We start from the raw sequence: 23,337 nt of genomic DNA on the forward strand, positions 1-23,337 counted from the left end.
AAAATTCGTCTCAAGAATTCAATTATTTTCAAAAGTAATAAAATTCTTCGCAGAAATTCAATTATGATCAAAAGTTTAAAAAATTTATTGTCAAAATTTCAATTATTTTTATAAATATTAAAAGTTTTCTTCAAAATTCAATTATTTTTAAAAAATTTAATAATAATCTTGGCAATATTTCAATTATTTAAAAAAAATTTTAATAAAATTCTTGACAAAATTTCAATTATTTTCAAAAACTTTTCTCAATTCAATCAAATTTTTTACAGAAATTCAATTATTTTTAATACAATTTTAATCTAATTTCTCGAAAAATGAAATTATTCTTAAAAATTTCATTGAAATTCTTTAAATGAGAGTTCAATTTTAAAAAACATCAAATTCTTCAATAAATTATTTTTTTTGTATTTATTTTAAATAATTGAATTGTCGTAGAATTTTTTTAATAATAATTGATTCAAATATGAATTTCATTTAAAACTTTAGATAATAATTGAGTTTTGAAAAGGTTGTAAATTATAATCTTTGAATGTTTGAATTTTTCATACTTTTAACTTAAAATTGTGTAGATTTAATTTTTTTGTAAAAGTTCAATTGCATTTTTTTAAAGTTATTTCAAGTTTTTATTTTCTAATATATATATATATATATTTGATTGAAGTACTTCCGAATAATCGATGAAATTTCGTAAAATTGAATTGTAAACAAAAGAATTTGAAAATGTTGAAAGAAATGTTTTAAAAATTATTAATAATAATCAATAATAATTAATTTAAAGAAGAATTTTAGTTAAAAATTTTGGAAAACCATAATTGAATGAAAATGATGAAAGTAATTTTGAATAAGTTGCAGTAACAATATTCTTATAATATAAAATAATGATTTTATCAGTCGGTCATTTTTAATTATTATAAAACATGAAGATAGGTATCGATCACGAGTTATCGATATTTTCATGTTTTATAACAATTTTTTATAAGATTTTTAATTTCAAAAAGGTTTGAATTAAAAATTTTGTAAAATATAAATGTAGTTTTAAAAACCTGGAAAAATTCCGTTCTTTAACCTGGAAAACCTGTAAAAGTCAGGGATTTTAAAATGGGCAAAAGCGTGGCAACCCTGATAGTTATTGATTCAAACAAAAATGACCAAAATTCAGAATTTTCTTATAAAATAAAATTTTTTCCAGTACCTGTGACAACCCTGTAGAAATATTAACTCAACATTTCAAATATTTAAATTAGGTGCAGAAGAATTATTTTCAAACATAAATAATAATAATATTTTTCAGCCCAACGAGATTGCGACAATCGATTCAAAATGCCAGCATTCAATATTCAAACACATGATGAATATTTCCGACAATGATAATATTAAAAAACAAGCGAAACAAGTTTGTGGCGATGAATTGGATAATTTAAATTGCCCTTCAAATATTCCCGGATCATTTCTATCGTGTTTAATAGAGAAAAGAGATCAAATAAGAGGAGTTCATTGCTTGGATTTTATCCAACGATGGGAATGGTTGGCATTTAGTGATTTTCGAATAATCGCACCATTTTTATCGGATTGTCAACACGATATTGAAGAATTTAAATGCGGACGAATACAATCGAGCAAGGATATTGCTCAGGGTGAAATTCTCGCCTGTTTACAGCAGCACGCCGATAAATTAGAGAATATCTGTCGAAAGAGAATATTTCTAATTTCCGAAATTCAATCGGGAAATATTAATTTAGATCGCCAACTTCATATTGCATGTGTCCGCGAGCAAATGCAATTGTGTCCACAAGTGAGACCAGGAAGTGGACAAGTGATAAAATGTCTAATGCAACATAAAATGCATAGAACAATGTCAAAAGGATGTCAGGAGCAATTGATAAGACGCGAACAACTCATGGTGCTGGATTATAAAGTGAGCAAAGGTTTGGTGAAGGCATGTCGTGAGGATATTAAGCAAAACCATTGTCGACGTTCAGTTTCAAATGACAGGGAAATAAAACTCGCACAAATTTTACTTTGCTTGGAGTCGGCGGAAAAGAATGGCAGTAAAATTTCACAGGACTGTAAAGCAGAAATATTTGATCATCGAAAAATGTTGATGAACGATTATCGTTTGTCGCCGGAAATTGTTGATCGTTGCTCAACGGATATTTCGACATTTTGCTCAGGTTTGGAAGTTGGCGGCAAAACGATTCATTGTCTAATGGACAATGCACGTTACAAGAATAACAGATTTAGAATATCGCCAGAATGTCAGAGAGCGGTAATAAATATTTATTAATATTTTATTTAGAAAATATTTACAACTTTTAATCTTTAATTCGATGGCTTTTAAATGAAAATTATTATTCGTGATTAATTATTAATTATTAATTAATTATTAATTATTATTATTATTCATTATTCGTGACAACAATTAGAAAATACACGAAAACAAATAGAAAACATACTTATTTAAAAATAGCTGAAAATTTTAAGATTTTAGCAAAAAAAATACTTTTTTTTAATTTTCAACCTTTTTTGTTGCTCTTGCGCTAATTTTTTTTTCTTTTTTTTATACACCTATGCAAAAATTATGCAAAAATTACGCAAAATGAAAAATAATGAAAAACAACGATAAAAATTCAATTTTTGGAAAAAAAAAATTTTTTCGCAAAAATGCCATCTTTTTTTTCAAAATTTTCAGTATTTTTCGGTACTCATATGTACTATTTAAAATAAAAAAATATCATTTGGTATTATTTTGTTTATTAAGAGAAAAAAATTATTTTCAATTTTTTCTTAAAAATTAAGTCAGTAAATTTACTTCAAATCCATAAAAATCAGTTTTTTTTTTGAAAAAAGGTCCGCAAAGTCCGTCATTTGATTGAGATAATACAAAAAGTTCGTAAATTGTACGATATAATTTTGGAAATTTTGAAAAAGTTTGAAATGATTGCATAAATTCAATTATTTTCAAAAGTAATAAAATTCTTAGCAGAAATTCAATTACGATCAAAAATTTTAAAAAAGTTTTCATAAAAATTTCAATTATCTTGATAAATAATAAAATCCTTCTCTGAAATTCAATTATGTTTAAAAATTAATAAAATTCTTGGCAAAATTTCAATTATTTTCAAAAATTTTCTACAATTCTAAAAAAATTCTACGCAAACCTTTAATTATTTTCATGAAATAATAAAAATTTCACATAAATTGAATTATTTACAAATGTATTTATAAATTTCTTCGCAATCATTCAATTATTTTTATAAATAATAAAATTTTTACAGGGATTCAATTATTTTCGTAAATAATAAAATTAAAATTTCAATTATTTTTAATACAATTTTAATCAAATTCCTCGAAAAATGTAATTATTTTTAAAAATCTTTATAAAAAATCCTTAAATGAATGCAATTATTTAAACATTTTTTTTTTGATAAAAATCTTTATAATCTTTATAAGAATTCAATTTTCGCTTTTTTTAGAAAAATAGGATTAGAAAATATTATTTAGAAAGAATGACCACCTACCATTTACTTTTGTATTTAAATAATTGAATTCTAGTAGAATTGACTATAATAAAAATTTTAATCAATTTAAAAATTGAATTAAAAATGAATTTCAGTTAAAATTTTAGATAATAATTGAAGTAAAATGTTCTTTTATTTGACTCGGACTGGTTATATTTTCATCAGTAATTGCTCTGTAAATGGTCGTAATTTTTCATTTTTGGTTCGTACCTAAAGTCCGTATTTTTAAATTCTTTCAAAAAAAAAATATTTTGATACGTTTCGTTCGTACCTAAAGTCCGTATTTTTAAATTCTTTCAAAAAAAAAAATATTTTGATACGTTTAATAGAAGAATTTTAATTAAAAACACTAAAAGAAATTGAATTTTGAAGTAATTACAAATGATTGCAGAAATTCAATTATTTTCAAAAGTAGTAAAATTCTTCTGAGAAATTCAATTATTTCCAAATATTTTAATAAAATTTATGGCAAAATTTCAATTATTTCCAATAACTTTTATCAATTCAATGATTTTTAATAAATCTACTATACTTTAATAAAATTATCCAAAAGAATTTAATTATTTAAAAAAAATTTTAATAAAATTTTACGTTAACATTTCATTATTTTCATAAATAATAAAACTCATCGCAGACTTTCAATTATTTTTAATACAATTTTAATGGAATTCCTCGAAAAATGAAATTATTCTTAAAAATTTTATTAAAATTCCTCAAAGAAATTCAATTATTTTAAAAACCTTTGCTACTATTTATTTATTAGAATTTAAGTATTATTTTCTATAAAGTTTTAATTAAATTTATTCAAAAAAATTCAATTATTTTCAAAAATTTTAATAAAATTCTTTGTAATAATTCAATTTTTTTCAAAATAATTTTAATAAAATTCTTCCTAGAAATTTTAATAATTGAGCCTTCCAATTCTATAACTCGCCCGACGCTCGGGCTGGTTTCTCTAACGACAGTCGGGGCTGTAAAAAAAATAAAAAATGAAAGTTGAAATTTTTAATTTTTAAATACACTACCATACAAAGCATAAAAATGCGCAACTTTTTTTCCTTTGACATTTTTTTCTAGGAATTATATTGTCAATAATAATGGACAAAAACTAAAAAATTGTGATTTTTCAATTTAATTAAATTTTGAAACATAAATCGTCATATTTTGAACAAATCTGCATGAAATTAATTGATATTTGGTACACTTACTCATTCAGGTCTATAGATGACGACAAAATGATAAAAAATTTAAAAAAAGCTATTGTTTTTTTATTTTGTAATAAAAATAGTGGTGTGTCGGTAAAAACGGTTTCTCAACTTCAATGAAAAAAAGTATGCGGTGAAGTTTCAAGTTAAAGGAACTTTCAGTGAGAAAGTTGCTTATTAATATGTAATGAAGTTTTGTAGAAGTTTTTAGACTGATTCATTCAAAATTAAGCGAAATATGGACTTTTTACCAAAATGCTCTACGCCGCGTATTGACAAATTTCGCCGCTGTGTGAGCCGCTGTGTCAATGGCGTAGTGTACACGGCGTATTTGTAAACAAAAAACATGTGAGTCAAAAATTGTTTTAGATAAAATGCTAAAGGGTTTTTAAATTGTGCTTATTTTATAGATTGACAACAAAAGTTTTTAGTTTTCATGTTTCTTTAGTGTTTTATTTTCGTGGCAAAGAATTTACAACGAAATAAGCTCAACGTATTTTTACGTCTACGTTTTGCATCATGTCCAAATCGAAAACTAGTAAAAAAACTTAATAAATACATAATTTTTTATTTTAATGTAATAAATAAATAAATAAAATTTTAATTTAATTTTAATCATTAATTTTTTTATTAATTCATAATTATTAAAAAATCACATAAAAAAACACAAAAATAAAATAAATATATAAAATTAAACAATAAAACCTGAAATCAATTTAAAAAAATAATGTTTTACTGTAAAATATATTGTATTAAATTATTATTCAGTATTATTATTACTAAATCATAAATTAATAAAAAAAATATTGTTCATTTTAAGAATTTTAAATTTTATTTATATTTATTTGTTTATTACATTATATTAAAGAATATATATTTATTAAGTAAAGTTAACAAAAAACACATGTTTTTTGTTGACAAATACGCCGTGTTCACTACGCCATTGCCACAGCGGCTCACACAGCGGCGAAATTTGTCAATACGCGGCGTGGCGCATTTTGGTAAATGGTCCATATTTCGCTTAATTTTGAATGAATCAGTCTAAAAACTTCCAGAAAACTTCATTACATATTAATAAACAACTTTCTCACTGAAAGTTCCTTTAACTTAAAACTTCACCGCATACTTTTTTTCATTGAAGTTGAGAAACCGTTTTTACCGACACACCACTATTTTTATTACAAAATAAAAAAACAATAGCTTTTTTTAAATTTTTTATCATTTTGTCGTCATCTATAGACCTGAATCAGTAAGTGTACCAAATATCAATTAATTTCATGCAGATTTGTTCAAAATATGACGATTTATGTTTCGAAATTTAATTAAATTGAAAAATCACAATTTTTTAGTTTTTGTCCATTATTATTGACAATATAATTCCTAGAAAAAAATGTCAAAGGAAAAATAGTTGCGCATTTTTATGCTTTGTATGGTAGTGTATTTAAAAGTTAAAAATTTCAACTTTCATTTTTTTATTTTTTTTACAGCCCTGACTGTCATAAGAGAAACCAGCCCGAGCGTCGGGCGAGTTATAGAATTGGAAGGCTCAATTTCAAAAATTTGTCAAAATAAAATTATTTTCAATGTCTACTATTTCAATAATATTTCATAAAAGAATTCAATTATTTAAAAATTTGTTTATAAAATTCTTTATGAAAATTTAATTTCAAGAAACATTCAATTATTTAATAAAATATTTATTTTTGTATTTAAATAATTAAATTCTCATGGATTTTTTGTTAGTAAATATTGATTTATAAATGAATTTCAGTTGAAATTTTAGATTGTTATTGAATATTGAAAGCAATATAGCGTAAATTTTTAGAAATAATTGAATTTTAAAATGGTTTCAAATTAAAATCTTGGAAAATTTGAACTTTTCATACTTTTAACTAACAATTCTGTAGAATTAATTTTTTTAAAAAAGTTTAATTGAATTTTTCTTTAATTCTTGAAGTTTTTTTTGTAATATATATTTAATTGAATATTTATACGAAGAATTTTATCATTTTTGAAAATAATTGAATTCTTGCTGAGAATTTTATCAATTTTGAAAATAATTGAATTATTTCGAAGAATGTTATTCAAATTTTTGAGAATAATTGAATTCCTGCGAATAATTTTATTATCTATAAAAATAATTAAATTCTTGATAAGATTTTTAAGGAAATTTAGTATTAATTTTTCTCAAAAAGTTCAATGGAATTTTTTTTTTAATTATTTGAAGTTTTTAATTTCTAATTATTTATTTCATTGAAGAATGTCAGAATAATCGAAATTTTAGGTAAAATTGAATTGTAAACAAATGGATTTGAAAATTCCCAAAGAAGAACTTTTTCAAAAATTATTAAAAATAATTGATTTAAAGGAGAATTTTAGTTAAAAATTCTAGAAATGAATTATTGAATTGAAATGAAAATAATTTTGAAGAAATTACAGTAATAATATTTTTATAGTAAGTATAAAATAATGATAGTATCAAGTTCTAATTATTATAAAACATGAAGAAAGCGATCACTCTGAGTCGAAGACTCGGAGTAATCGATATCTTCTTGTTTTATAATAATATTCTTATTTGAATTTAAAATTTTTGAGAATTTTAATTTCTGTAAAAAAATAATAATGATAACCTGGAAAAATTCCATTTTTTAACCTGGAAAACCTGGAAAAGTTAGGGAATTTTGACATGAGGAAAAGCGTGACAACCCTGCCATGATTTAAAATTATCTAAAAATTGAAGTGGTGAAGTGACAGTTTTTATTTTAGATTATACTTGTCCAATAGAAAAAAGAAAAAAATTACTGCAAATAGTAATTTAAAAATGAATATTTATAAGAAACAGAAAACTGATTTTTTTTATTTTTACTAAAATTTTGATTAATTTTTACTAATTATCTAAATTTTGTATTTTAGTTGGAAACACTCATAAAGGAAGCTGATATTGGTGAGGACTGGAGAATTGATCCAGTCTTGAGGGAAGCATGTCAGCCAGTTGTTAGTATGGCTTGTGGAAACAATGTAAGAATGAATATTACAAATTTATAATTACAATGCACAATTCCATAAAAATGAATAACGATGATGATTTCAATTTTAAAATCTCTAAATATGTTTAATTCAAATTTTTGCTTTTTACTCCACTCGATAATTGTTTGAAAATATTTATATCGACAGAAGATTTCGTACACTTGAACGTTTAGAGTAAATAAAAAATTCTGGACCAATGCGTTTTATGAAATACGCTCGTAATTGTTAAATATTTGCAAAATGCATTTTTTTAGATCCAAGGAGGTAACGCCAGAGTGATATCGTGCCTGATGGAAAATTTGGGTACCGGTCGAATGACAGAGCCTTGTGAAGCAGCTCTTATTCAAATTCAATATTTCGTCGCCAGAGATTATAAACTTGATCCACAATTGTATCGAGCCTGCAAATCAGACGCTATTCACTTCTGTCATGCAAAGAGTGCTTGGTCAAATGATGGAACTGAAATGGACCCTGAGAGAGGTCCTCTCGTTTTACCTTGTTTACATCGTTACGCTAATCATCCGCAAAAAAATATGACGGTAAGAGCTTTTCAATCAGCAAAGTTAAAACTACAATTTTTCTATTCATTTTATAACATTTTGATTTCTCATGAAAATTTTCATTTTATAAACATTAAAAATTACATTTTGTCATACCTTAAAATTTCAAACCGTTTTTCCCATTTTCCAGCGAAAAAAAAATTAATTAGACTTTTAGAATTAAAAATAAATAAATTTTTTTGTTTTTGTAACAATTATTATTAGGTTAATTAAATAATTAAGGGAAGACTGAGACAAAATTTTTAGCTATATGAAGTATTAAATCTTTGACAATCAATTTTATAGTAATTTTTTGATACGAGTTCGATGATCATAAAGAAATTGGTTAAAAAATTTTTTTTACTATTTTTCAAATTCTATTTTTTGACAGAAATGAAATATTTTAAAACTCAATCTTAATTTCATAGAAAATTTATTTTTATATTCATTAAGAATTTGACAACTCAAAATTTTTAATTTCACTATTTTTAAAGCATTTTTACGATTAAAAAATTTTTATTAAAAAAAATTTTTTCCTTGAAAAATACTACTTTTGTCATAATTACCAAAAATTAAAGAAGAAGAAAAATATTATTTTGAAACTTTTCAAGATCTTTTAAAAATTTGAATATTTAAATTTCATATTTTCTATTTATCACTAGCAAATTTATTCCAATTCCAATTTCCAAGTTTTCTTATAAATGAAAGAGCATTTTGTTTTAAATTCGATTTGTCAATCACAATATTTAATTGAAAATATTAAAAGACTTTTATAAAATAAAACAAAAAATTGTCATAATTTTGATTTGTTAATCATATTTTTTTTATCCAAAATTTTTATTCTTTAATGACAGTTTTTAACAAAATTATAGTTTTTTTTTCAAATTCATGACAAAAATTTGTATAATTTCTATTTTATAATTACAATTTTTAGGTTTACAAAATCCTGTTCTTAAATTTTTTTTAAGAAATAAATTTCGAACAATTATATTTCCTAATTACAATTTTTTAGCAAAATTCCAAGTTTTAATTATAAATAAGCAAACATTTTCTTCTATTCGATTAGTCAATCACAATTATTAATTGAAAATAAAGCTGAGAATTTAAAAAGATTTTGATAAAATAAATGAAAAAAATTCATAGTTTTGATTTGTCAATCTCTTTATTTTTACAAAATTTTTAGTATTTTTTTGCATAATTTCTTTTTCTTTATTACAATTTTTTAACAAAATTTCAATATTAATTTTTTAATAAGTATCAATAAAAAATTGACAATTCTTTTTACAAATTATTTAATAAGAATTATTTATTTAGTATTTTTTTAATAATCGACCTAGAATTTATACTTTTCACATTTTTTTTTATTAATACAGAAAATTGTTTATTAATGTAAAAAAATTATTGATTTCATTTTTTGCTTTGTCGTGACAAGTTTTTAAATGAGAAAGAGAAACAATGTAAATTTTTTTCCTTATTTAAAAAAAATGTAATAATTTTGTAAAACGTAATATAAAACTATTGTAATTTTTGACAAATCAAAATTATGCAGGTTTTTTTTATTTATTTGTAAAAAAAAATTCGAAAATTATTTCAAGTATTAATTAAAAAAAAGTTTAAAATTTGTTGCATAATTTCTTATTTTTTAATCACGATTTTGAAGGAAATTCTGATTATTTAGAAATAAATGAAAAAAACTGTCAGAATTCCTATTGTACAATTATTCTTATAATACCTAATATTAATTATTAATATTAATTGAGTCAAAATATGCATGTATTTAATTCTAGTAATATCTAATAATAATAATAATAATAATAGATTTTTATATATAAATAAATATTATTTTAACCTAAAAAGATTTCCATTCTAAAAATTCTTGTTTTTCCTAAAGCTAAAGAGAAAATGTACTGAAGAAATTAAAAGAGTGATGCGACAAAGAGCGATGAACGTCGATTTATTGCCAGAAATCGAGGATGTTTGTCTAAATGATCTCGCAGGATTTTGCTACGACAAAACGGGAAGGGGAGAAGAAATTTTGTGCCTTCAAGATAATTACGAGAAGTATAATTAATTAATTAATAATCCAAATTAGTTTTCCCAATTGTGATAAAGTCAATTTTTACTATAATTATTACTAAAAGTTTCACTCTTTTCGAATCGTTATCTAGTAACCAATTTCTTCTTTATCTGATAATTACTCCAAATTTTAAAAATTGGAAATTATTCTTTCGAATGAGAAAAAAATATTGACTTTTAATTTGAAATGCGTAGAAAGAAATTTGCTAACAAATGTATCTCTTTGTAATTCATTTAGAAATTTTCTTTTAAAACCTTTTGTTTTTAATTCTTCTTTTTCAAGCATAAAATCAAAATGGACATTAAAGATGTATTATAAATGCATTTCATAAAATCGTGCTTTAATGACTAATATAATTTGAAATCCTAATAAAAAAGTTATTATTAAATAAATATTAAAAAGATTAAAATAAATAAATATTAAATACTAGATATTAAAATATTAAAATATTTTTTTAGCTATAAAAATTAAAAAATAAACAATTAAGTATATAATTAGAATATTATGCTACAAATTTGTCCGAAATTAATTCTCCATTAATGAGAAAATAATAGAAATTAAAATGAAATTTTAAATAAGTAAAAATTAATTATGAATTAATTAGGCCTCGGATCGACTTTAACAAGCAAAAAAAGTCGCTTTAGTCGATTAAAAATAGAAAAAAAAGTCGAAAAAGTCGTTTATTTAATTTAGTGTTGGCACAAAAATTTTATTTTGTGTTTCCCTGATTCTTCACTGATTTCTAAATTCAATTATTAAAACTTGAATAATTTTTTCTAAATAAATATTTAAATACTTCTTATTTCTTTTCTCACTGGAAATAAAGTTTTAAAAATTTCAACTTCTAAAATTTAATAGGTAATTTCTAAAAATTATAACTATAATCCTTTCGAAAATTCAATAATTTTCTACAATTTTTAACTAAACTTCATCTCTAAATCAATTTTTAATAATTTTCCGAAAGTTATTCGAGAATTAAATTATTTAAATACAAAAATTCAATTTTTTACAACAATTGAAACCGTTTATTTCTCTTTTTAAAGATATTAAGGTAGAGTATTTTCAAAAAATTTTATAAAGAAATTCGTAAAATTAACTTTTAAAAAAGAATTTAAATTTAGTTTGAAAAATAATTGAAATTTGATAAAATTTTTTTAAAATAATTGAGTTTTTAAAAAATATAAAATAATAATCAAATTTTTGAAGAATTTTAATTATAAATGATTTCTCAAATTTTTTTAAAATTTTAATGTACTTTGTTCGAAGGTAATTGAATCTTAAATTTTTTTGTGTAAGTATTTGAATCTTCGGAAATATTGAAAATATTGAATATAAAAAATATTGAAAATAATAATTGAATTTTAAAAAATTAGAATGAAATAATTCCGAGATTTTACTTTTTTCAAAACAATTTTATTATTCTCATAACATTTTTTGGAAGAATTCATTTATTTTTATAAAATATAAAATTCCTCGGAGGAATATAATTATTTTAAATACAATTTTAATGAAATTTCTAGAAAGAATGCAATTATTTTTAAAACTATTAGAATTATTTTCAACAGTTTTTCTAAAATTTTTAAGAAAAATTAATTACTTTTATACATTTTAATAACATTTTTCGATTGAATTCAATTATTTTCAAAATTTTAAATAAAATTCTTTCAAAACATTGAATTATTTTCAAAAATTCTGATAAAATCTTCGAAACAAGTGAATTATTTTTATAAATTGTGAAATTCGTCCCCAAAAATTCAATTATTTTTTTAAATTGTAATAAAATTTTTCTTAAAAAATTCAATTGTTCTCAAAAGTTTTTTTTTATAAAATTCTTTGTAAATTTTAATTATTTTTCAAAACTTACAGTAAAAATTATCTAAAAAAAATTACACTATTTTTACAAAATACCTATAAAGAAATTCTTCAAAAAATGTTAATTACATTTACGAAAACAAATAAAATTATTTAAAAGAATTTAATTGTCTGTCAATAATTTTAATAAAATTATTAATTACAATTAATAATAAACGCGATTATTTTAGAAACTTAAAAGAAATTCTTCATAACATTCAATTACTTTCAAAATTTCCAATAAAAATTATTAAAAAAAATTCAAATAAATTCTTCAAAACAATTTAATTATTTTCAAAAATTTTAATAATATTCTTGCCAAGAATTAAATTATTTTCAGTACAATTTTAATGAAATCTCTCAAAAGCATTCAATTATTTTCAAAATTTTTGATAAATACTTTGCAAGAAGTCAATGAAATTCAGTACATTAATTTAAAAATTGAAAACATTTAAAAAGAAAATATGCAACGATTATTAATATATAGAAGAAGATAGATTTTTGAGAATTCAATTATTTCCAAAATTATCAATTAAAATTTTTTAAAAGTTAATTTTCAAAAATAATAAAAATACTTAAAAAAATGATTTATTTTCAATTAAATTTTACAAAATTTAAATTATTCAAAATCTTTTTAATTGTATATTTCAAAAATTTAATAATTAGAAAAAGTATTCCAAAATAAATTTCCAAAGATTTGTCTATAGTTATGCTTTCCACACTATAAAAATCGAAATAAGTTGCATTTAATAATAAAATATGGTATTTTGTCGCAAAATTTGTAACAAAAGTCGAAAAAATCGTAATTTTTTAATATGAATCGATAAAAGTCGCTCAATTTGAAAATAGTCGCAAAAAGTCGAAAAAGTCATAATATCCGAGGCTTGATTACTAAGTAATCTTGAAGTAAATTGGTATATTAGCAATTAATAATAATTAACAAGTAATTAACAAATGTTAACAAATATCATTATTAATTAATAATGATTATATTTTTTATAGCCTTAAGAGTGTAAAGTGTAAGGATGCTGTTGGCAATTTTACGGAAGAACAAGCGGAACAAGTTGAACTCAATCCACTGATTACAAATGCTTGCTCTCGAATTATTGAACATTATTGCCAGGTAAATAAGTGTTTATAAAATGTTTTCAAATATTTTTCTACTCAATTTATTTGCTTAATTTTTATATTTTCATATTATCAATTTTTGCCTCTTAATTATTAATATTTAATGTTCAAAGGATATTTTCAAACGTGGCAAGGATGAAGGTGACATGATGGAGTGTTTAATAGAGCACAAAAATGATTTAGAAACAACGGATTACAAATGCAAAGCAGCAGTGGAACATTTTCAATTAATTTCCCTCAAGAGCTATCATTTTACTTACAAGCTTAACGAAGCATGCAGATCTTACGTTTTAAGATATTGTCGAAAGTAAGTAGAATTTGAAAATTAAAAATTTAATAAATTTAAAGCAAATAAAAAATTTAAGTTTAATTTTTTTTTTTGGGGATTGTTGTCTCAAGATGAATTATTGATTTTAGAGCGAGAACAAGCGCCGATGTGATTGAATGTTTGAGTTCAATTATTCAAGAGGATGTAATGAAAGAAAATCAACCACGTATTAAAAAAAATTGTCGTCAACAATTGAAGGCACAATTATATCAGCAAAGAGAAAATATTCATTTTGATCCAATTTTACAAAAAGCCTGTGAGACTGATATTCAAAATTTATGCCACAACGTTGTACCTGGAAATTCTCGAGTATGTATTTTAATTTCAATATTTCTCTTTTTTAGCGTAGAAAAGTAATTGCAGGCTTCACAGTCTGTCCCCTCTTTCCCTAAAAGTCCCTTTTTTTAATTTTGGCCCCTAAACGTACTCTATTTTGAAAATTTACCCTATTTTTTTCTTTTATCTTTTAATGATGCATTTACATCAAATTTAGCAAAGTGCAATTATCTTGATAAATAACAAAATTCTTCACAGAAATTCAATAGTTATTAGGAATTTTAATAAAGTTCTGTACAAAATTCAATTATTTTCATAAATTACAATATTCATCCCAAGAATTCAATTATTTTCAAAAGTAATAAAATTCTTCGAAGAAATTCAATTATTTTGAAAAATTTGAACGAATATCTCGTCAAGAATTCAAAAAAAAATAAATAAAAAAAAATAATAATAATACCTAATAATTTTTTTATTTTCTTTCCAAATAGCAAAATTTTTCGACAAAAATTCAATTATTTTCAAAAATTTAAATAAACTTCTTTGCAAAATTTCAATTATTTTCAAAAGTTTTTCACAATTCAATGTTTTTAAATATTTACTATTTTCAAAAAATTTATCAACAGATTTAATTATAGAAAAAACTTTTTTAAACAATTCTACGAAAATATTCAATTATTTTCATAAATAATATAATTTCATTTACGAATTCAATTATTTTCATCGCAGAATTTTAAATATTTTTAGTACAATTTTAAATAAATTCCTGGAAAAATGCAATTATTATTAAAAATTTTATTAAAACTTGAGGAAAGAATTCAATCTTAAGAAACATTCAATTATTCAATATAACAATAAAATTTGTTGCAATAATTCAAATATTTTCATAAATAACATTTAATTCGTCGCAGAAAATCAATTATTTTCAAAAATTTTTAATTAATTTTGCAAAAGAATTCAATTAGCTTGATAAATAAGAAAATCGCACAAATTCTTCCCATAAAATCAATTATTCTAAGGAATTTTAATAAAATTCTTTTCCAAAATTCAATTATTTTCATAAATATCAAAATTCAATTCTTTTGAAAAGTAATAAAATACTTTGCAAAAATTAAATTATTTTCAAAATTTTTAAAAAATTCTCGTCAAGATTAAATATTATCTTTATAAATAGATAGGGAAATTCTTCTCAAGAATTAAATTATTGGCAAAAATTTTTTAAAAATTCTTCTCAAAAAGTCAATTATTTTCAAAAATTTTAATAAATTTCTTCTCATGAATTCAATTGTTTTCAAAAATTATTATTTAAATTCTTCTCAAGAATTCAATTATTTTAAAAAAATTTTAATAAAATTCTTCAAAAAGTTTTCAATTATTTTCAAAAATTGTTATAAAATTCTTTAATATAATAAATTTCATTAAAATTTTAATTAAATTCCTTAAAAGAAATTAAATATTTTCAAAAGTTGTTAATACAATTCTTCGTAAAAATTAAATTTTAAGAAACATTCAATATTATTTATTTTTGTATTTAAATAATTGATTTCTCGTGGAATTAAATTATTATTTTTCGTACTTTTAACTAACAATTCTATAGAATTAATTTTTTTTGAAAATGTTTAATTGAATAATAATTGATGTTATTGATTTAAAGTAGAATTTTAGTTAAAAATTCTAGAAAATGTTAATTGAATTCAAATGATAAAAATAATTTTGAAGAAATTGCAGTAACAATATTCTTATAATAATAAAATAATAATTTTGTCAGTCTTTGAAATTTTTGAACCTCTTAATTCCAATGAAAAAAAAATGATTAAATATTTATTTTAAATAAAACTATTGATGTTTTCGAATAATTTTACTTTTGAAGAAATTTGTAAATAAATTGAATAGAACTTTTTTTTGAGTATCTAATAATTTTTAGAGAGAGTCAGAATATTCTTTAGGGTCAGGGAAAAAGTCAATGTTGTGTTTGGAAATCAGGGAAAAGTCAGGGAAAAATAAAGTTAAATTGTTATGGCAACCCTGTATAAATAAATTATATTTTTATCTTTATTTTACTAATTTTTATGATCCCCTAAAAGTCCCCTATTTTCATTTCTCCTAAAATACTTTTTATTGGCACTGTGAAGCCTGTAATTGTGAAATTATAATTTTTCCTCGCAGATTCTGGAATGTTTGGCAACACAAAAATCCCATCTATCAATGGATTGTCGTAAACAGTTGTTTAAAGTACGAAAACAAGAGTTTGAAGACAGTTCCATTGATTATGCTTTATTGAATAACTGTCATTCAATGGTGGCACAATTTTGTCACAAAGTAGAACGATCGCAAATATTGGATTGTTTAAAGAAATATAAAGACGATTCAACATTTGATGAAAAATGCAAAAATTTCGTTATTCAAAGAATGATTGAACAGAATACAGATTATCGATTTAATACAGCGTTGCAAAATTCCTGCTCATCGGATATAAATAAGCATTGCAAAGAGGTAAAAAAATGAAAGAAATTTAAAAAAAAAAATATATTTTTAAAACAATAAAGGAGACAAAAAATTACTTTTTTAAAAAATAATAGATTTAATTTTCTATGAAGTACTTGATTTTTTTTAAATGAAACTTTCTTTTTCTTTTAGGTTTTGAAAAACGAGCCTATGGATAGAGAACTAGAGGGGAAAGTTATTAGGTGTCTTAAAATTAAATTCAGAGAATCAAAATTGAGTACGAAATGTGAGCATCAAATGACAAATGTTCTACGAGAAGCTGCTCTGAACTATCATTTAAATCCTTTATTAGCCACACTATGTGCCAACGAAGTAAGTAATCAATTTCATAAATTTATGAAAACTGCTTTTGCCTTTGAAAATCTTCAATCAATTATTAATTTAAAATTAAATTTATTATTAACTTTCAATAAATTAATTGAAAAATTCTAAATAAATTAAGTATTTATCCTTTAATGAAAATTACAATTTTTTAAAAATAAATTAGAAAAATTGGCATAATTTCTATTTAACTATCTCAATGTTTGTTACGCTAATCTCAATTATCTTTATTAATTTTTTTAAAATAAAATCAGAATTAAGTTTGTACTACAAACAGAAGTAAATCTGATTACAAAATAATTAAAGAAAAAATTAATTAATTGTACCAAACAATTATTTTTTTTTAAATAAAATTAGCAATTTTAAAAATAATAGAACGTAAAAATCTTTAATCAAATTGTTTTTTATAAAAATATTTGCAAAGAGTTGCGTTTACAATTTTCATAAATAAATTAATTTCAAACAGTTTCAATTTGAAATTTTATAAAATTTCAATTTTTTAATGAATTAAATTAGAAAATTTAAAGAATAACTTAGATTTTTGAAAAATTTTAATAATTCAAATTCTTCTGAAATTAGTAAAATTTTAAAGTATATTTAATTAATTATAAAAATAATGGATTTATAGAAGAATTTTAGTTAAAAACACTAAAAAAATTAATTTTGAAGAAGTTACAAATTATTGCAGAAATTTAATTATTTTCAAAAGTAATAAAATTCTTATCACAAAATTCAATTATGTTCAAAATTTACAAAAAAATCTCGACAAAATACCAATTATTATCTTTATAAATAAAAAAATTCTTCAAAATTCAATTATTTTCAAAAATTCTAATAAAATTCTTGACAAATTTTAATTATTTTCAAAAATTTTCTTCATTCCAATCATTTTCAATATCTATTATTTAAATAAAATTACCCAAAAGAATTCAATTATTTAAAAACAATATTAATAAAATTGTACGCAAACATTTAATTATTTTCATAAAATAATAAAAATTTCACAGGAATTCAAATATTTACAAATTTTTTTATAAGTTTCGTCTTAATAATTCAATTATTTTCAGAAATAATAAAACTCATCGAAGAATTCCAATTATTTTTAATTTTCATGTATAATAAAATTCATCGAAGAATTTCAATTATTTTTAATACTATTTTAAACTAATTAATAGAAAAATTCAATTATTTTCACAAATTAAATTTTCCACTAGAATTCAATTATTTTCAAAATTAACAAAATTTTTCACAGAAAGTCAATTGTTTTTCAACATTTTCAATAAAACTTTTCGCAATAATTCGATTATTTTCATAACTAATAAAATTCTTCTCAGGAATTCCATTATTTTTGAAAATTTTTAAAAATTCTTAACAAAGCAATTATTTTTATAAATAATAAAATTCATCGCAGGATTTGAATTATTTTAAAACAATTTTACAGGAATTGCTCGAGAAATGTAATTATTCTAAAAAATTTAATTTCAATTCCTCGAAGAAATCAATTATTTAAAAAACTGTTTTTTAAAATTCTTTAAAAGAATTCAATTATTTACAAAACTATTAGAATTTTTCATAGGAATTCAATTATTTTCAAATATTTTAATAAAATTGTTCAAAAGAAATCAATAATTTTAAATACAATTTTAATTCAATTATTTTTTAGATTTTAATAAAATTATTCCCAAGAATTCAATTATTTACATAAATAATTCTTCAAAAGAATTCAATTATGTCGATAAATTACAAAATTATTCCCAAAAATTTAATTATTTTGAGGCATTTAAATAAAAATTCTTTGCAAAATTCAATTATTTTCATAAATAACATTATTCATCACAAGAATTTAATTATTTTTAAAAGTAATAAATTTTTTCTTCGAAATTCAATTATTTTAAAAAATTCTAATAAAATCGTTCGCAAGAATTCAATTATTTTCATAAATAATAAAATGCTTTTCAGAAATTCAATTATTTTTAAAAATAAAATTAATAAAATGACACACAGACATTTAATTATTCTAAAAAATTTTATTAATATTCGTCAAAAGAATTCAATTATTTAAAAATGTATTAATAAAATTCTTTATAAGAATTAAATATAAAGAAACATTCAATTGTAATAAAAATTGATTTGAAAATTATCACTCGATCCTCTTTAATTTTTTTTAAACATGAAGAAATCGATCACACACAATATTTTTAAAGTTGATTAATTTCAAAATGTTTTGAATTTGAATTTTTTGAAGAATTTTAATTCCTACGGAAAAATAATATGTAATTAAATATTTAAAATATTTAAAAAAAGAAATTATTGTTTTCGAACAATTTTACAATTAAAGATATTCGTAAATAAATTTAACAGAATATTTTTTTTCAATAACATTTTTTCCTTTATTTTCTAAAAATTCAAAAATTTTCAGTTTCATTTTCAATTAAATTTTTAAAATTGACAAATATAATTTATAAACATTTTTTTCCTCTATTTTAAAAAAACTTTGAATTTTATTAAAACAATTGAAATTAAGAAATAGAATTGATGCAAATTATTTCTTTATGAAAATTGAGAATTTTCTAGAAAAATATTAAGAAACGGGAATATCTAATGTTTTTCTTTCCCAAAAGAAAAAAATGAGTTTGTAAACAATATTGTTATTGAGACATAAAAATTATGCATAAAATGGGTATATTTCCTACTTTTTAATTAAAATTTTTTAACAAATTAATAATTTTCTAGTATTTTTTATAAATAAAAAGAAGAATAATTTGCATAATAATTTAGATCAGTCAAACGAAATTTGTTACAGAAAAAAGCATATAACAAACAGAATGGGTGTATTCTTTATTTGTTAATCATAATTTTTTTTAACTTTCTAATTTCTAATATTATCTTATTATAAATCATGAAAAAATACCGGAATATTTTCGATTTGTAAAACAATAGTTTTTAAAGAAAAAAAAACAAAAGCATACACAGAAACTGACTTGAAACTTCGGACAGGATGAATGAAAGAATACGGAAATTAATATTATTTTATAAGGGGCTGTCCATAAATTACGTAACACGTTTAGGGGGGAGGGGGGGTTCGAGAAAATGTTATCATATGTTACATGGGAGGGGGGGGAGGTCAATCATCATTGTTACGTAATATTTATAAGGAACTTAATCTCTTTATAATGGATAAATTTTTGAAAAGCTGTCCCTTGCCGCCACTTCAATATAAGTAAAAATCGAATCATTTCGCGAACCGATTCTTGGGAATAATATACAATTTTTATTGTTAAAAAATCAATGTTATATTTTTGGTTCAAACAAACATTAAAAATATTATGAAAATAATATTGTTTGGTACAATTCATTAATTTTTTCTTTAATTATTTTGTTAAAATTGATAATGAAAATAAATGAGAGCATAAATTGTATAGTTTTAATTAATGCTCAATTGTATTGCATTCAATTAATAATTGACTGCGAATGTGCACGTGCATATCTAATGCTAGTTTAAAATAAAGTTATTATTAATTCTACATAAATTAATTTTTAATTTAAAAAGAAATTGCTTATGAATTAAACAGTAAATTAATTTACTGTTTAATTTAATTTATTTCTGAATAAATAAAGTATTGATAAGTAAACTATTTCAACAAGTAAATTATTTCACAAATGGTGGTGACAAAAATTGAGTATTTGTAATAATTTCTTTTTTTTTAGATCGATACAATTTGCGGGGCAGAAGAAAATGAGCCTGGATCAGTTGAGGAGTGTCTAAAGAAGGAATTCAATGCGGACAATAAATTAATGAGAGAAGAATGTAGAATGCAAGTTGCCGATCTTATAGAGGAAGCGAGAGCGGATATTCACGTTGATCCTCTTTTGCAAACGGCTTGCGCAGTGGATGTTACGAAATATTGCAGTGACGTTCCACAGGGAGCAGGAAGGCGTTAGTTTAATTAATTAACATTTCACTTTTTTCTTTTGCAATTACAACAAATAGAAAATTAATACTGAAGGAATTTAATTTTCCATTAATTGTGGATAAACACAAAAAAAAGCAAAATAACTATAATGTTGGTGAAATTCACAACGTTTTTAAAAACTAATAATCGAAAAAGAATTTTTTTCAATTAAATTCATCTTTAATTTTCTTGTCCGTAAATTTTTGAAAAATTTTTGCATTATATTTGTTAAAAGACAATTGTTAAAAAATAACATGAATTTGAAGAGAAAATAAATTGTCGCATTATTTTTTGTTTTCGTTTTTAAAAAAGTTAAAAGGCGTCAATTAACGAAGTTTTTAAAAATATTAAATTGTAAATCTTTCTGTTATTTATTGTTTTTTCATATTAAATCTTTAAAAACGTTTTGATTTTGTAATTTCCACTTTATTATAATTATTATTTTTTCGAAAATCTTCCTTCGTTCAAGAACGTAATTTCAAATCTGTTTTCAGATATAACTTGTCTACAAAATGTTCTACAAGATTCCAAAAAATCTTTACAACCAGATTGCTTTAAAATGCTTACGATGAGAATGGAAATGTTCAGAAGTGCTGCGAAGGTAAATACTTGTTATCTTTTAATGATTCATTTAATTTAATTAATTAACAATTATAAATAATACAAATTCGAAGCAATTAACCCTTTGAGGACCGAATTTTTTCTTAAAAAATCGCAATTTTTGATTTTTGAACAAGTTTTATACAGGGAAAGTTATTAAGATTTTTTTATTTGGAGACCAAAGTTTGGAATAGAATATTTACTAGGGTTGAAGAAAAAATATTAAAAATAAAAATAAAAAATAAAAAAAAATAAAATAAAAAAAAAATTTTTTTTAAATAAATAAATAAAAAAAAATATATAAAAATAAATAAAATAAAATAAAATATTATTTCAATATTCACTTTTTAAAATCAAGAAAGTTGTGAACGAGTTATCGAAAAATGTTCATCAGGGTTACCACAAAAATTTAATTTTGTTTATCTCTGATTTACAGAAAAAATTTGACTTTTTCCCTGACACTGAAGAATATTTTCATTTACTCTAAAAATTATTAGATACTCGAAAATATGTTCTACTACCTTTATTTACGAATTTTTTTAATTGTAAAATTATTCGAAAACATCAATAACTTTTATTTTTGAAACAAATATTCAATCATTATTGAGATCCCTCATTATTATTTCTCCATAAGTAATTAGGATTTTCAAAAATTTTTAATTCAAACTTATAATAATTAAAGATGACCGAGTGGTAAAATCATAATTTTATATTATAAGAATATTGCTACTGTAACTTCTTCAAAAATATTTTCATCATTTCAATTCAATTATTATTTTCAAGAATTTTTAACTAAAATTCTACTTTAAATCAATTTTTAATAATTTTTGAAAAAGTTCTTTGAGAATTTTCAAATCCATTTGTTTACAATTCAATTTTACGAAATTTCATCGTTTATTCGCAAATTCTTGAATTAAATAGATATGTATTAGAAAATAAAAATTTCTAATAATTTCAAAAAAAATTTAATTGAACTTTTTAAAGAAAAAAAATAATTCTACAAAATTGTTAGTTAAAAGTATGAAAAATTCAGATTTTCAAAGATTTTAATTTGAAACCTTTTCAAAATTCAATTATTTCTAAAAATCCATACTAAAATGCTTTTAATATTCAATTATTGTTTAAAATTTTAATTAAAATTCATTTCTAAATCAGTTTTTATTACAAAATTCTACGAGAATTAAATTATTTAAATACAAAAATAAATAATTTATTAAATAATTGAATGTTTCTTAAAATTGAATTCTTTCGATGAATTTTAATAAAATTTTTAAGAATAATTACATTTTTCGAGGAATTCGATAAAAATTTTATTTATGAATTAAAAATAATTGATTTTCTGTGGAATTTTTATTATTTATGAAAATAATTAAATTTTTGCGTAGAATTTTATCAACGTTTTTTTTTTAATAATTAAATTCTTTTTAAAAATTTTATGGAAAATACTAGAAAGTTTTTCAAAATAATTGAAATTTTTTCAAGAATTTTTTTAGTGTTTACAACTAAAATCCAGTATTTTTAATAATTAGTTAAATATATATATTAAAAATTTTTACTAATTTCAGAAGAATTTGAATTATTAAAATATTTCAAAAATGTTTTTAAAAAATTAAAATATTCTAAAAATTTCTAAAATTAAACTTGACGACAGAAAAAACTCGTTTTAGAAACTTCACAAAACTGACAAAAATTCCATTCTATATTTTATTTTCCTGACTTTTTCCTAATTTTCATCAAAAATATTTACTTCTTTCTTATTCTGCTAATAAATTGAATTCCTTGAACGAAGTTTATTATTCATCAAAGAATTTAAACATTTATAAAAATAATTTAATTATTGCGATGAATTTTATAAAAAAAATTTAAATAATTGATTTTTTTCGACCAATTTCATGCAAATTCTAATTTAAATAATTGAATTCGTGAGAAATTGAGGGGGCAGATGCAATAACGGACGAGGCGCTCGGACTGATCTCTCACTACAACGAGAAAATGAAAAACTTATCTGT

General features: G+C 21.2%; 1 protein-coding gene across 1 annotated transcript in view; it reads left to right on the forward strand.

The window, feature by feature from the left end:
* Positions 1-23,337, forward strand: part of LOC122503372 (Golgi apparatus protein 1) — a 28,702-nt gene that overhangs the window by 2,730 nt on the left and 2,635 nt on the right. The window contains exons 2-12 of the mRNA XM_043613879.1: positions 1,292-2,266; positions 7,637-7,741; positions 8,005-8,289; positions 10,181-10,350; positions 13,220-13,340; positions 13,459-13,652; positions 13,763-13,982; positions 16,116-16,442; positions 16,587-16,766; positions 20,484-20,712; positions 21,223-21,329. Of these exons, the coding sequence (XP_043469814.1) occupies positions 1,292-2,266; positions 7,637-7,741; positions 8,005-8,289; positions 10,181-10,350; positions 13,220-13,340; positions 13,459-13,652; positions 13,763-13,982; positions 16,116-16,442; positions 16,587-16,766; positions 20,484-20,712; positions 21,223-21,329 (2,913 nt within the window). The remainder of the gene's footprint in view (positions 1-1,291; positions 2,267-7,636; positions 7,742-8,004; positions 8,290-10,180; positions 10,351-13,219; positions 13,341-13,458; positions 13,653-13,762; positions 13,983-16,115; positions 16,443-16,586; positions 16,767-20,483; positions 20,713-21,222; positions 21,330-23,337) is intronic.

Source organism: Leptopilina heterotoma, unplaced genomic scaffold (assembly GCF_015476425.1).
Source record: "Leptopilina heterotoma isolate Lh14 unplaced genomic scaffold, ASM1547642v1 Lhet_26, whole genome shotgun sequence".
Lineage (NCBI taxonomy): Eukaryota > Metazoa > Arthropoda > Insecta > Hymenoptera > Figitidae > Leptopilina > Leptopilina heterotoma.